This window comes from Sycon ciliatum, chromosome 1 (assembly GCF_964019385.1).
Source record: "Sycon ciliatum chromosome 1, ocSycCili1.1, whole genome shotgun sequence".
NCBI lineage: Eukaryota > Metazoa > Porifera > Calcarea > Leucosolenida > Sycettidae > Sycon > Sycon ciliatum.
Genome location: NC_088643.1, coordinates 73730073 through 73746457, shown reverse-complemented (window position 1 = coordinate 73746457; position 16385 = coordinate 73730073). Strand labels below are relative to the sequence as shown.

At 50.1% G+C, this 16385-nt stretch overlaps 2 protein-coding genes and 1 long non-coding RNA gene across 3 annotated transcripts; 2 read left to right on the top strand and 1 right to left on the bottom strand.

The window, feature by feature from the left end:
• Positions 1–4428: 4428 nt before the first annotated feature.
• Positions 4429–6324, bottom strand: LOC135807049 (sialate O-acetylesterase-like). The gene has a single exon (XM_065321136.1). It carries the CDS (start codon positions 6322–6324, stop codon positions 4429–4431), a length of 1896 nt encoding a protein of 631 aa, XP_065177208.1.
• A 331-nt stretch (positions 6325–6655) lies between these two features.
• LOC135805370 (sialate O-acetylesterase-like) lies at positions 6656–9756 on the top strand. Its single transcript, XM_065319397.1, has one exon. The coding sequence runs from the start codon at positions 7216–7218 to the stop codon at positions 9136–9138; it is 1923 nt and encodes a 640-aa protein (XP_065175469.1). The 5' UTR covers positions 6656–7215; the 3' UTR covers positions 9139–9756.
• Positions 9757–12053: 2297 nt separating this feature from the next.
• LOC135805369 (uncharacterized) lies at positions 12054–16174 on the top strand. Its single transcript, XR_010551135.1, has 3 exons — positions 12054–12454; positions 12639–12920; positions 15306–16174. It is a non-coding gene; the product is annotated as an uncharacterized LOC135805369 (long non-coding RNA).
• The last annotated feature ends 211 nt before the right edge of the window (positions 16175–16385 follow it).

Here is a 16385-nt window from a genome sequence, read left to right as displayed (position 1 = left end):
CGACGAGTCATGGTTTGACACAGCGCAGGAACGATCTGAGTGGCGGCAAGCTTATCGAGCAATACAACCAGCTCAGAAACCGGCTCGGGAGATAGTCTGCGAGGTGTGCCGGCGTGCATTTGCTCGGCAGCAAGATATCGCCCGCCACAAGTGCATCATGGAACGGCGTAAACCAGTCCAGCAGCAAGCCAACAGCCGCCAGTGCTCCCAGTGTCACCGATGGTTTCGGAGTGCGGGTGGCATTGCAGTCCATCGCTGTGTCCAGTCCAATTCTGCCCCGAATGTTGCCAATGCCACAAGCTCTTCACCTGTACGCCTATGTATTCGGAAACCGTGCTGTACCGCTCACTGTCCCATTTGTGAACGCTGCTGTAAGTCAATCCGGGGCTTTGCTATCCACAACTGCAACCGATCCACCAGGCGCCCAACTGCTGATGAAAGGGACAAGTTCCAATTGCAATGTCAGAATTGCCGGAGGCGTTTCAAAAGGCGAAACGACTTATCCCGTCACCAACGCTCATGTCTCCTCTCGTCTCCGTCTCGCTCAACGAGAAACACGTGACCTACATGGCAGTGTATACCAGGACCAGGACCAGGACAAATAACGTGTTATAAAGTAGCCATGCTACACAAGTCTACTGGTTTTTGAAAAATATTTTTAGTTCAGCTCCATTCTTTGCACGCGGGCCAATAACGAAAAAACAGACGCCTGGGAGAGTTTAGTAATTTTCGGCAACACACTACTGAGTAAGAAGTGAAACGAAGAAAGCTTACCTCCCAATCAGTTCGTCCTTCTTTCCGGAAAGGGGTAAGCCATGTTCACGGAGTAGCCTCTTCAGCTCAGGCACTCTCAAGTCGGCTAAAGACGAAACTTTCTTGGCACTCATAGCTGACGGACCAGTCGGTGATACTCCACGACAGGCACTGCCTGGAACTCGACGTGAGGGCTAACTCTCGAAATAAAAACAACCACAACTGTCTGATGTCCAAGACGAAAATTTTGGAAGAAGTGAAGTCTTTCTCACCACGAAATCTCAAGTATACCCCCGGCGCGAGCCGATGACGTAATTGTGAATAAGGACCATTGGTGAGTGAAGTATATAATAACCACTCCATTACTGAATACATGTACGTAGAATACTCCAGTATAGAATGATATGAACACTGAAGCTAATGTGACATTACGGTAGTACAATAGGAAGTACGTCACCACTGTTGTAAATGCACGCGCTGATCCTATCCAACCTGACAGCCAATGCAAGAGGTTGGAATTGGCTATTGATTGCCTAACACACTCATACAGCACCAAAAACTATCTGTCATTGCTCATTTTCCACTCAACATAACACAGTTGGAAATCACCAGCTAGGTGCACATCTTGGCACATAATGTGTGCTATCGCAGTCCACCGCAGTACACAGTAATACACAGAATGATAACTACCGATATAAGATGATGCCACATACATACATACATACACGCATACGCGCGCACCCACACCCACACGCGTGCGCATGCGCGCGCACACACACACACACACACACACACACATGAAGCAGCTGCCGAATCCGACTATGCAGTCTCCCAGACACGCGCGCACAGGCACACACACGAACCAGCTGCCGAATCCAACTATACAGTCTCTCAGGCATGCGTGCACATCCACACACGCGCGCGTGCGCACATACACATGAACCAGCTGCCGAATCCGATTATGCAGTCTCCCAGGCACGCGTGCACGCGCACACACACACACACATGGACCAGCTGCCGAATCCGACTATGCAGTCTCCCAGGCACGCAACCCCAATGGCAATGGGAGAAGAACAGACTCCAGGAGGACGCCGGATCAGGAGGAGGACCCACCTCAGTGAGTGCAAAATGACCGATGCCCGTTGTCTGTTGTGGTCCTGCTGCCGTCAGTTGTAAATTGATCTCTCTTCACAAGACGGACAGCGACCGAACGAAGGAAAAGCAGATGTCCCTGGTGCCTGCCTGATCACCGAGGCAGAGTCCAGTAGCGGATGGGGGAGTGAAGGCAATCTAGGGATGCACGTGTGGTCGGCCAAAGCTCCTCTGCTGCGAAACCAGCAACAACAGCATGTCCCGCGGCCGGAACACACTTCCTGTCTTGTCCTGTCCTGAACATTGCCGTTTCCGGTTACATGTCCCCTCGTGTGAGGGGCCGACAGACATGGAGAGTTTGGCTGAGGCGCTGCTCGCATCAACGTCCTAGCGAGATCTAGACTTTTCTTGAATCCATTTGTTGCAGTTGTGCAGCTGGAACCCTTGGGTTGACTTGCAACATGATCGCTTTGGCTGCAGTGAGCTAAAACCCACCACTGACCTGAAACACGGATCACACTGACCACAGTGATTGTGGCAACACCGTGCCCCGACACCCACCATCCGGCCCGCAGTTGTAGCCTGGGGTGGTGTCACCAACAAAGGAAAGCGCCTAGCACGCACACACATGCACCCGCGCACACACACACATGCATGCGCGCGCGCACACACACACATGTACGCACGAGCACATACACATGCACGCGCGCGCGCACACACACAAACACGCGCGCGCACACACAGAAACGTGCACGCACACACGCATGCACACACTGGCACACATACACAGACAATGGTATAGTATGTTCCTCGTCAAGCAGCCAGGTGCTCTGGCTTGGACCTCCAGGACCGCTGGTTTCGCCCTCGCTACTTGTCGTCTTGCCCTCTCCAGTGCTGCCTGCAACAAAACATTCCCTTCCGTAAACTCTGGGTGGACCAGTTCTCGGTGTTGTGTTTACACCGTGCTCTGCTTTCATGGCATTCGTTGTTCGTATCAGCCACTAAGCTCCTGGTAGGTAGCCCCTTGTTGGCCTTAGGATGTGGCTCTGGGTTCACTACTACATGCACATCACTGTCAGTAAGTATAGGTTAAGCAAAATCAGAGGCACTGGTCTTCTCCAGTGTTGCAAATGCTCAGGATCACATGCGTGCAATTGGTGTAGCACTTTCCATGATACCAGCCACACCATCTGCTCTTCCCTGAGCCCTTGTGCTGGCAGAGAAAATCCCAGACATGGTCGTCCTTCTCTCGAACAGCGCTGACGATGCGACGCCAACTTGTAGTCTCGATATTACTCGCTGCAGGCTTCTCGTTTCTACTAAATTGGGTGCTGTCACACAGACACAAATTCCAGCAATATTACTCCGCTGGGCTGTCATTTGCCACTTCGTTGCCGTCAGCTGCCCCATCTGGCACCTCGCTGCCACTAGAAACGTCTTCCTCCTCTTCCATTGTTGTCAAACAACATCAATGTACACGAAAGGAATAAACTTCAATAAAGTGATCACAAAACCCCAAATCCATATTGTCGTCAACGTCGTTATCTTCTAAAAAATAAATAATTTTCCTCACTCCACCCGAAATCGTACTTTTGTGCTTACTCGTCCGATGCACACCTCACCACTCGCGTAAAATATTTGTTCTCACGGTGGAATTTGGTCGAGAAAAGAAGCCCTCCCGAAGGTCTCTGGATCGGTTCTGGAACGTCCAACAAGCGAAAACGTATCCTTTGTGATGTCCTTGACCAACACTGTAAGCGGCGACTTGTCCCTCCGAGAGTGCAACGGCACTTGTGATTTTGAGTTTTGGCTCACGGACTAATATGCACACACACACACACACACACATGCACAAACTGTGACACACACAACACTGTGACCCAGAAACATGCACACACAAGCGCCGGGAGTGCCACTCCGAGTACTTGCATGCGCATGCATACCGTAATGTCGCGTACAAAAGCAGGTGCTTACGGCCGTATAAGCCAATTTCAGTGCTAGGCTTCTATTCAAGACATGCTTCTATGTAAACATCATCAGTCTGCACTGTGCAGTGCATACTGCCACGCATGTACGTGCACATGTACTTTTGCAGAGAGCTGCTTCTATTCAAACCATGCTTCTGTGTCACGGCGTGCTTAAAAAAAACGGCTTCTATTCGAGCCATGCTTCTATACAGGTCATGCTTTTATACGCGACACTACAGTACCTCACCAAGAACCACACGGTTTCAAACAGTTGGTAAATGAAACACCCTATTGCAGGTATGACCTCCATTAGCTAATATTTCGAGGTCAAGTTGAGACCAACAAAGAAGAAAGGATTCAGTTAACACCAACAATGGGGGGGGGGGGGGGGGGCGAGCTTGCAAAGAGACAGAGAGAGTTCAATAACCCAGGACCTATAAAAACTTGACTATGGAAACTGTCCAGCGGAGTTCGATCTGGAATGGGAGAAAGAATTCTAACTTCTAAGCAATAAAAGCCTGAGCCTTGACTCTGGGAGAAGAAGTTCGCTAATGTTTGCATGCACTACAGTGCCCCCCGACCTGCATGCTCAGCCATTTTGTGTTCGCATGCATGCTCAGCCATCACAGACCTGTGGTGGTATGCACTTGCACCTGCCTCCTTCTAGCAGTGCAAAGAATGGCATGGCCGGCAGCATGGACGGAGAGGCCATGACCGGGCATGAGCCGGGAGCACACGGTGTGTACGTGCGATCCAATGCACCGCAGCACGGGTAGTCCTGCCACGCATACCTGACCGCCGTGGGCTTGCTGCCGCTCAGCGTGCTCAGGTCAACGGTGATCCCGGAACCACTGCTATCTGCCATCACGTTGACAAACATCCAGTTTTTATCAGCAGCGTCAGGTGAGTACGGAGGATTCACCTCCCCGATGCAAACCTCCATGGCGCTAGCCATCATCTCCAATGACCTATTGTACTCCTGAACTATGACCTTTTCTGAGCTAGTCAGCAACTTCGTGTTGAACTTCACCGATATGCTCTTGCCATCGTCCGACATGAAGCAGCCCGCGATGACCGGACCGGTCGCAGGGCCTTTTGCACCATACACAACAACAGCCGCCGCCTTTGCCAGGCGCGTGGCAAACGGCAGTTTAGGACGAGGGTGAATGGGGCCCATGAAGAAGTTGGTTGCCCACCAGCTCCACCTGGTGTCTCCACTGCAGGGCGCTTGAGGCTCCACAACTCCATGCGTACAGCAGTTCTTGAAGTAGCAGTCCTTGTTCCAAGGGTCACCCAAGTCATAGCCACTTGCCACAAAGCAGTTGGGCATGGCAGGGTTGGGGACAACACCGTAGTTTGCCGTCTCCGACCAGCGGAATCCACCCATGTGAGTACCGTGTCCTTCACTGGTGCCCGCAGCTAACGTGTAGACACCGAATGGAGCCAGCGGGTCTGTGGTGCCCTCTTCCACCGACCATGCCTTTCTCCAGGCGCTGATCATGTTGGGCAGCATACAGCCATAGCCAGTGTGTTCCAGGACATTACCAGTATCTTCGTAGACATTATTTTCACCTTGGTACCATAGATAGCCCTTGACTGACATGTTGACAAACGGCGCTACCATGCCGTTGTACAGCAAGCCGCATGTGGTGGTGTTGACGGGTGCTGGGCACGATTGATTCTTGCAGTTTCCCAGTTCCTCGACAGGCGTCCACAGCTCGATCTTAGTGCCACCAACGCTACTAGCTATCAGGCCTATCGGAGGAGCCTTGCCATCGTTCATCTTGGCTAATTCGTCGGAAAGGGCCTGGCCAAAGTACCAGCACGCTGCGCTGAATGAAACTAGGACGCTGCGATTCGTCTTGCCGCACCATGGACAAATGCTCATGGTTTCCTCCAGCGCCAGTGCCTGGCCTGCACCCAGCCACGTGGAGCTGTCCGGGTGCAGTCTCCCCATTCCAGCCGGTACAATGAACGTTTCCTCAGTCTGACTGTTATGGGAGAACTGGCGTACCCGTATGTTGTGGTACATGCCCTTTGCAATAGCACCCAGCGTGTCGTTACGGCTGAATGTGAAATGAAGGAGCAGCTCCATGTTGCTCTGGCCAGAGCAGAAGTAGACATCACCGAATGTAACATTCTGGATCGTACCACCCACACTGCTGTTGACACAACCTTGAGTACATGCACAGGTGATGGTGTAGTCTCCACCAGCCTCGGCAGGATCCAACAGAACTTTCCAGTTCATATTGTTCTCGGACACCTGTGCTGCGTAGGTCTTACTGCTACCCTCTGCCGACGAGACCGTCACAGTGACGGTAGCTGTGGAAGAGCTGAGGTTCATAGCGCTGCCAAACACTGCTGCTTTTGCAGGAGCTCGCTGCAACACCATGTTGTCGTCGAACACACCAGAGAACATGGCTGGCTGTGGCGGTGCGGGACCTCCGGCCTGACAACGCATGAGCGCGGCAAGGAGCAGCGTGGCCACCAGCGTAATGGGTGCGCTCGCCATTGCGCCGGACAAGTAAATCACTGCTGATGAGAAGCCGAGCATGCAACAGCGGGTTGTATCGCTCAAAAATATTATAACCGGAGCTCTGTACTGGCAAGTGGCAGCGAATCCTTTTGATGGGAATGAGTTTGAACTGCTGTGTTCGTTGTAGACAGGTCCATGCAGAGTCAGAAATCGGACATGTCAGTATTTTCACCATATTGTGGGAGTGCTGCAGGTGGGTTCGAACTTCGAATGACTGGACAAGGGTTTCTGGCGATGTTTACGCGCGTCTGAACTGGGCGCCTGTATGATAGGCTATGCTATGTCACTTTATCATGTTTATGTGTCGGATTGTCAACCGCCATGATTGTACTGATGTAGATCTACCACTCCATGCACCGCAGCCAAGTGGTGCAGATCTTTCATAAAACTCGTGAGCATCCAGTGACTTCGCGTAGAGCTAGACTTAACTAGAGCAGTAGAGCCTAGAGCCTACAATGTAGAGGGCTACTCAGATCAGCGACCTGACTTGTGATCTGACTCCGGCTGTCTCCATGGTCTCTGTCTGCCAAGACGATGCGAGCCAGCCGACTTGTTGTCGTGGTTATTGCTTGGCTCGGGAGAGTACTGGTGCAGGGTTGGATCCACTGGGACAGTGGGAGACAGTGGACAGGTCAGATCACACGACCTGGATCTGCGGCATTTGCATGGTCTTCATGTCTGGAAACATATCAGTCATCAATACTTGAAACCGACTGAATCGGAAAAAGCCCAAACAAGAACGATAATCCCTCACAGAGTTCGGCAAATTCCTGATTTATAGTCTAGACGACTACACTAACAAGCAACAGTGCTGAAGCGCAAATACGGCAGGGGACTGACGCGGTAACGGAGCAAGAAAAGAGCAAGATGAAGCGGCTCCCTTCTACGTTGGTAGGTAGCCTAGTAATATCGGTGCTGCTCGTTCTTGCAATTGGATCTCACGGCCATGGCTGGGAAGGTCACCATCCTCCGGTACCATTGCCTCCGCAACCAGCCAGGTTCTCTGGTGTGTTCGACGACAACATGGTGTTACAGCGAGCTCCTGCAAAAGCAGCAGTGTTTGGCAGCGCTATGAACCTCAGCTCTTCCACAGCTACCGTCACTGTGACGGTCTCGTCGGCAGAGGGTAGCAGTAAGACCTACGCAGCACAGGTGTCCGAGAACAATATGAACTGGAAAGTTCTGTTGGATCCTGCCGAGGCTGGTGGAGACTACACCATCACCTGTGCATGTACTCAAGGTTGTGTCAACAGCAGTGTGGGTGGTACGATCCAGAATGTTACATTTGGTGATGTCTACTTCTGCTCTGGCCAGAGTAACATGGAGTTAGAACTTCACTATACATTCAGTCGTAATGACACGCTGGATGCTATTGCAAAGGGTATGTACCACAACATACGCATCCGGCAATTCCCCAACCACCCCATGGACGAACCAACATATATGTTTGAGCCGGGAAAGGGGGCGCTGTACCCGAATGCCTCCACTTGGCTAGGTGCCGGTCAGGCTTTGGCCTTAGAACTGCCTGAAAAGACATGCTATAACTGCGGCATGGCCAATCGTACAGTGCTGATACACTTCAGCGCGGCTTGTTGGTACTTTGGTCAGGCGCTGTCTGACGAGCTTGCCAAGATGAACAACGGAACAACGATTCCGATTGGTCTGATTGCTAGCAGCGTTGGAGGGACTATCATAGAGCTTTGGACACCGCGCGACAAGATTACCAACTGCCAGGACACCTTGTGCGGAGCGAAGCTCAATATGACTACATGCGGTCGCCTCTACAATGGCATGGTGTCACCATTTGTCAACATGACCGTCAAGGGATTCCTATGGTATCAGGGTGAGAACAATGTTGGAGGCTTCACTGGTAACTCACTGGAGCACACTGGCTACGGCTGTATGCTGCCTAACATGATAAGCACGTGGAGAACAGCATGGTCGGTGGAAGAGGGCACCACAGACCCTCTGGCTCCATTCGGTGTCTACACGTTAGCTGCGGGCACCAGTGAAGGACACGGTACTCACATGGGTGGATTCCGCTGGTCGGAGACGGCAAACTACGGTGTCGTCCCCAACCCTGCCATGCCCAACTGCTTTGTGGCAAGTGGTTATGACTTGGGTGATCCTTGGGGGAAGAAGTGTGGTAAGCAAAACTGCTGTGTGTCGGATACAACACCTCCTAAGCCACCGTGTAGTGGTGATATCCGCTGGAATGTGAAGACAACGCACTTCTTCATGGGTCCTATTCATCCACGACCAAAACGGCCGTTTGCCGAGCGTCTGGCCAAAGCAGCAGCAGTCGTGGTGTACGGGGCAAAGGGTCCTGCCACAGGTCCAGTGATTGCCGGCTGCTCCATGTCGACGGACGGTGCCATGATAACAGTGCGCTTCAATTCCACACTTCTTACCACGGATAAAGTGATTGTTCAAGACTATAATCAGACACTGTTGGCAAGCGGCATGGAAGTGTGTACGGGAGAAGTGGATCCGCCGTACGCGCCCAACTTCAACGACAAGAACTGGACGACTGTCGATGTGAAAGTGGACAGCAGTGGCAGTGGAATTCTGGTCGACTTGAGCTCCCTGAACGGCACGAAACCCAGCGCTGTGCGTTACGCATGGCAGGACTATCCCTGCTGTGGCGAATTGGATAGAAGCCTTGCGCCCTGTCCACCCGGCTCGTGTCCAGTGATGGGATCACCGTCCATGTTTCCTGCCATGCCATTCTTCGCTCTCCTCCAGGACGGCAAGTGTAAATGTGTTCCACCGCAGGTGTGTGATGGTTGAATTGGACAAAATTAGAGCGATTCGCTTGTCCACACCAAGTCAGTTACTCTTCTCGTTGCTCACACACTGGACTGGTTTCTTCACTTTGATGTGTAGTTGTAGTAGCAGTTGTGGCTGTTGTTGTTCTTGTTCTTGTTGTCGTCGTCATCCTTGTGACTGTTTACTCTTTGATCAAGTTCATGTAAAGTACACTTTCACCGGCGAATCACCTTCCAGCTATTATACTATTTGCACCAAAAGCACCTATCAGATGTTATTACACTGCAGTTTATTGATTGAGTTCGTTACCAATAGCCCTTTTCCTATGGTGCCAACATTTTCACAACTTTTGATTTTCGCAACCATGCCAGTGTTGCCACAGCAAGTGAAAGTTGGTAAAACGAAGGAATTGCCATGGTTGTAGCTGTACTAGCTGTGTGAGCAGTTGAAAACTATGTTGAGAGTTGCCGTGGTTTCCAAACCTGGTCACGTGGTCCTTCCTGCTGCTATTGTTCTCCACACTCAGACTACAGTGTGCCCCCCCCCCTCTAGTACCAAGACTCAAGTCCGGCTGGCTAACTAACTTTACTTACTAAGACTCAAGTGCGCCATAATTATGGTCTATGGTAGACAAACCAAGTGACCAAGTCAAAAGTGACCCCCACACACATACACACACGCACGCACGCATGCACGAACACACATACAAACACACACACACACACACACACACACACACACACACACACATACTCTCTCTCTGTTTCTCCAGGCTGACAGTATTAAAATCTGTAACGAGCCCCTTACTGGCCTTAGGAATGCATGGACGAACGTAACGTCGTTCATAACTAAATTCGGTGTTTGACTGGATGGACTAGTATGAACGGTAACGTCCGAGACAACGACTGCGCTATCTCGCTCTCTCTCTCCCTCTCCTTCTCTCTCTCTCTCGCTCTCTCTCTGGCTCTTCCTCCCCTGCCCACCCTTGGTGCGTCTGTAATAGGTGTATGTATGCTACGACCTGAATACTCACTATTCGTATTTCCCGCTCGTTCCCCTTGGCAATGAGCCACTCACATAGAAGAGCGCATGCTCCAGTTCTGTTCTGTTCTAGTCTAGTCTTGAGTTGTCGTTGTCCTGTTCTCCTTCTGTCTACATTCTTGTCGAATACTTCTATAATCCAATCATATAAAACCCCTGTGTTCCGGTGTGAGGGGGCATCATTAGCCGGGAGCAGCTAACACTGGTGGCAGCGGTGGAATTCGAACCCACGCCTCCGGAGAGACTGGAGGTGGCTGAACGACGGGTTACGTGTTTACCAAGATTCGAGCACACACTGACTCAGCCCCAAAGCCATGGGTTGCGCACTCTTATCTTCACTTACTGAGTCTGTAGTATTGGTGTGAACTACTGAACTAACGTGTTACTTGGTGTTACTTGGTGTTAGCAGATTTACAGAAATGATTGTGATGCCTTAGTCTGGGGCCCCTGCTAGGGCCACGCCCCGGCTCCAACACTGGCTCAGCTGTAGTCGTTTCACAGTACTCAGTCTTGTCCCGTAGCCGGGGGCCCATGGCATGTGTTCGCAACGCCTGTGGCCGGGTGCAAGACCACCATGTATGATGTAGTCATGTAGATCTACATGACTGTTGATCTACCATGATGATCTACCAGCAGGCCTGCAGCACACAGCAATTATTTAAAATTAAAGACAAGACTGATCTGCTGTGTTCAGTGCAATAGGATCTGAAACATGACTGAAATCGGAAGTCACGGTTGCATGCGCATTGCTGAAACCGATCGTGTGATCCTGAACATGCATCTGGTGCCATTTACAGACAGGTGCAAGCCAAGCATAGACCCAGCCCCAAGCCACAATCCCCGACCCGAACTGCGGCCTTTTTGAATGCATGTGGGAAGGTAATTAGACCCACCCCAAGCCACAATCCCCGACCCGAACTGCGGCCTTTTTGAATGCATGTGGCAAGTTAGTTTTAAAGTCTCTCTCTAGTCTAGACCATGTAGACTGCAGTACAACTGCACAATGTAGATCTACTACACGTCTAGCTGATCGCTGAAGTAACCAGGTTAAACCTTGTTTGACACTACGAGTACTAGTACTAACTGGCACTTAGAATACTAAGTAAAAGAATGAGGTCTTGATGGATTGAAATCGTCGGTGATCATGGTGATGTTGACGATAACAAGCTGCTTAGCTGGGACTAAGAGTAAGACTAGTAAGAGCTCCCCAGGCCACGACCTTATCCATATCAAGGCTATTTATGTTCACTGACTTTGATGCTATTCTTTAAAAAGTACATGATTGTACTGCCGTCTTCCATCGCTTTCCATCAATGCTCCTCCTTTCCCTGTGAGTGTGAACCAGTACGCGGTACGTGGTGTGCATACATAGGAAGGAGTCCACCTAACTAATACTTGTAAGCTTTCAGCGACTGGAGCGGATGACTGCGCGCATACAGAGGAGTGGTAATAACAAGACAAGAACAAGACAGTCTCCACGTGTCCTTGTGTCGTCTAAATCTTAGTTCTAACCGTTGTAGCCTCCAGTCTTCACCAGCGCAGTCCTCTACTACTGGTCCACATGACCTGATGACTGAGAGTGAGAGTCATGTGCATGAACACCCGCAGAGATCTACAGCAGATCATCTACACCAGAGATCTACACTACAGCAGCTAGGAGATCTACAGCAGCTAGCAGATCTACTAAAACTGCAGGAGAGAGTCGATCTACTAGCCATAATAATAATAATAATAGTATGGCCATAGTACTTGCAGGCAGTAACAGTAACAGCACAGCCCAGCACCGGACAGCTCTGAGCCTCACCAAAATAGACTATGATCAGTAGCCAATGTAGTGTAGACCGACACTACTACGACTCGAGTACTAGTCTGCTTAGACTAGTATATAGCAGGGAGTCGTATAGACCCGGGAGGCGACACGAGGCCTTCCGGGCCGACTATGATTGACTCGCGGCACTTTCTCCCACTTTTCCCTCAGATATCCCCGGTGCATGCCCTGAGTTATAAACCAACTACTCCGCGTACTTATGCCATGGGACTTTGGGAGTGCATGGGGAACGGACTCGTGCAGGATCGATAGGATCGTGGGAAATCGTAGCTCGAAAAGAAGAAGAAGAATGAACTACTTTTCCAAGTAATTAGTTGCATCTGATGATCGTGATTGAGGCAGAGAGTGCTGCTGATCGCGATCCAGATCCGGGTCAAGAATCACCTCCTGATCCTAAGGAAACCTCAGCTGACGTAGATCTACGTTCTCTTCGCGTGAACGCTCAGTCTGTATTGGCTTGGGCCACAGGTATGGTTTGAATTCTAATTTTCTATGTTATTATATTTTTCAATTTGTCTTGAAACTTTCAACCTTGCTACTTAGCGGCTTCTGATCTGGTGCGCGTACTGCATAAAAAGTTGCGAATAATCATGAATTGGAAGAAATACTTGTGGGTTGATAGAGTGCAGTACTTGTTCAATGGTTTCTACAGAGCGTTCCGAATCCCAGCCGCTAAAAACCCACAGAAGGCAAGAAGCTTGCGTTGCAAAGCTGCTGTCCCGCCTGACTGCGGAGAAAGAAGACTCGTTTATGGTTGTTCTACAGCCGCTGCTGACGTCCATCAGCTCTGTCCTGCTCCCAGCTGCAGATAGGCCTGGATTTCAATGAGTCGTGTCCCAACTCCGGTGTGAACGATTTCCCGACGTCAAGACGAAGTGGGGTCAAGTCATGGGTGTTGCAAGGAAGCTATCACAAGATGATCCGGTATTGAGCGGTAGGTTTTGTAAAGCTGCTCTAACATTTGGATCCTATAAATTATAACATTAAATTATTATTTGTATTCACGAAGCCATGCCCAAGACGTGCGACATAGCGTGCGTTCGTGTGTATGTGTGTGCGTGCGTGTGTATATTGTGTGCGTGTGTGCGCGCTTGTGTATGTCGTTAAATGCCGCCAGAGCACCCCTACCTCCGGAACCATTCGAGTAGATCCATTTGGGGAGGGGCGGATGGGCGAATCCTGCTTGCCGCATTCAGTACCAGGGCCTGCTGGAGAGCCGGGTCAGCCGGGTCACGCGCCCGGCTGGGGAACTGCACGACCTGGCTGAACAGATAACACCGGGTCCAGTCTGACCCGGTTGAAACATGTCTCAAACTGCCAATGGATTCCTAAAATACCGGTATTTTCCGACTCGCGGACCCCATCTGTTGCAAATCTAGCGCAACCGTACACACTAGTCTACAAGCAACAGACTCGGCTAGGGTCAACTGGGGTCGACTGGTTCCAGCGCGATCTGGCCAGCGGCGAGCAGGAAGTCAGGACATTCAAAGTCGATGGGGCAGTCATGCAGTCAAAAGCGTAACTTTGGCTATAGCTTTTGACAAAGTTGCAAGTTTTCATCCGACTGGTGATTTGGACGATGGAGCTCGCAGCGAAGAGAAAAAGAACTCACGCTTTCTAAGACTCTTGGAAGAAAGGTCGACCCTGGCTGGACTACGAGCATGCCAGTCTATCCATGTATTGTAATGTGCTTTGTGCAAGACGCATTTCCAAACTTTGGAAATCCACCGCCGCTCGTGTTTCGGGAACACGAGCGGCGGTGGATTTGCTCGCGATGCGTGGTTGAAAGGTAAGAACTCACTGCTTCGAATTATCGGCATGCTGCTCGGCTCCTGGGTGCTGCAGGCACCCCCTAGTGCTCTATTATGTGAACATGTTCGTCCTGCTACTAGCACTAATTAGAAACCAGAATTCCAATTTTTCAAATTGTTAAATCAGAATCCAATGGAACTGCTTTGCATTCTTCACGTAATGTCGTTTACCTTCTACATTTGCAGACTTTGATAGTTCGCCTTGTTGTTCTCTAAACGATTACCGGTAATAAATTCGCCTTTCTGTTTTACGTCGTTTTGAGCAGGCTTTTTGGTTGTTTTTCTGCCGGATGATCTGACCCGGCTGGCCTGCATGCACCAGGTACACTCTGACCGGGCTGTGTTGAATGTCTAGAGCAGGCCCTGAGTACTACATGAAAAAGTACTAACCCTAAGAAAACTGTGCGTGCGTCTCGTACACCCAACAAAAGTCAAGAGCTGGGAGTCGTACAAACCCATCAAAACCCTTGGGTGTGTGCGATCTCTGGTCAAGAGGGTGGGAACTGTTGCGTACATTTCCAACCAGGTCGTAGACGCGTCTGCAGTACAGTACGACCTCACACTTCACATAGTCATACGAGGATACAACTCTATTGATAGATAAGATAACGTGCTTGTAGATCTCTGCCATGCCAAAGTTGCATTCAGTAGAGGTAGTAGTCTCTGTCAAACGTGTTTGCCATTGGCTCACGGCACTTGTAGCAGCTGATCGGACGATGCAAATGGACTCCCAGTCCACATTAGCTGGTTCTTGATATGCCTTCGAAAATATACCATGGCACGCACTTTCCACTGTTGTTACATAGGGCCGGAAGTGTGTTGTCCTGAGCTTGCCACGATACTTTCCGATCTGTCCATCTCCTCTCTTTGTTAAGTTGAAATTATTTGAAGAGCTGATGGCTGGTAACTTGCTGGTCAGCTGGTAGGAATACGTTTGCAAGTGTTGCTGCTGATTTGTACGTTGAATTGCCGGAGTGACGTGGGCTTGAGTAGTCTTCCCCAGCAATGAACTGAAGAGTAGCATGCGTATTGAATTCTCTTGTTGCCGGTTCATCGGCCCCTCTCCATGACACCGGACTAGACTGAATTACTGGCGTCCCTTCATCGGCCTGCTTTTCGCCTCGAACTTCACGAGTCTTGAAATCTGGACCCAACATAATAAAAGTGGGACTCATTTGCGCAGGTCAGACGATAAATTGATGCAATAAGGGGTCATCGCGAAAGTGATTAGTCATCCCTGAAAAAAACATTCATTTCGTACTCGGACCTCCTCTCCACCCTCCAAAATGAATGGACGACGAAAATCGCATGCATGTACATGTGTATGCATAGCGTCAGTCGACTGAGATTTTAGCTCCCCCCCCCCTGGAACGATCTTCGTTTCAGGGACGACCAAAAACTTGTGTGACCACTGACTTTCTTTCTCTGTTATCAAGCAGTATGCATTATTTGTAACAGTAATTACTTGTCTGTGTCATGTGGATGCATTGTCTTATTTCCTTTTTCAGGCTACAGTACAACCAAGAGAACGAAATGTACGTCGCAATCAAGCTATGTCGTTGCCATCTTCTATGTGCCATGCGTTACCTGATGTGCCAGCCTGCTATGTCGGATACCGCTAACCATGCACCGACTAGGCGCCAGGCGCGAACTGATGGTGGTGGTGGTGGTGAGAAGGAGAGCTCTGTGCCAGAGTAACTTTGCAGTTTAGAGAGCGTGTCTGGGCAGGCGTGTATTTACCCCCATATTGCCAGGTGTGTATTTACCACCATATGAACCAACCATAAGTGCAGTTGCAGTGGAGTCTTCAACTTCATTCTCCCGAGTCAAGCTCCTTGTGAAGACATCTAAGAAGAAGATTGCCTGATGAGTCCAGCCGGGACGAAAGGTACGTCGCAATCAAGCTATGTTGTTGCTGTGTCATCTGCTATGCGCCATACGCTACCTGATGTACCAGCCTACTATGTCGGACACCACTCACCCTGCATCGACTAGGCGCCAGACGCGAACTGATGATGGTGGTGGTGGCGGGAAGGAGAGCTCTGTGCCAGAATAACTTTTCAGTTTAGAAAGCGTGTGTAGGCAGGTGTGTATTTACCGCCGTATGAATCAACCACAGTACGATCAGCTGACGTTATAACTTATAAGGATGATCTCGTGCAGCGATATTATTTATATTTTTTAAGTCTTTTCTAAGGACTCTCCACTGCAGCGTTTTCTTTCCACTCGGTTCTCTTCTTTTCATCGCTCAGCTTGCACTTGCAATGCTTATACATACTGATCAATCCCGTTCAATTTTCCGTACATTTTTCTCAAAATCCATAGCGCGGACGAAGTAGTGATTTTCCGTACAAATATGGAAAATACGGAAGGTTGATAGCACTGTGTTGAGGCAGCTATTGTTGACTTTATTTGGAATTAATTCTGTCGTATTTGCACACATTCCTGAGTACATTGTATTACTACTAGCATCCAATGTGTGTTATCTGTGCGAGCTTCTAACCTTGTGAACATTCACCGAAGGTTCGGTTGGTGGCGCACAAGATCTTCCGGGATGGCTCTTGCGGGCTCTCAGCCCTGCGTTCACT

Excerpts from the sequence above, each read along its gene's own strand:
- LOC135807049 (XM_065321136.1), bottom strand. The coding sequence starts at position 6,324 with ATGGCGAGCGCACCCATTACGCTGGTGGCCACGCTGCTCCTTGCCGCG.
- LOC135805370 (XM_065319397.1), top strand. The coding sequence starts at position 7,216 with ATGAAGCGGCTCCCTTCTACGTTGGTAGGTAGCCTAGTAATATCGGTG.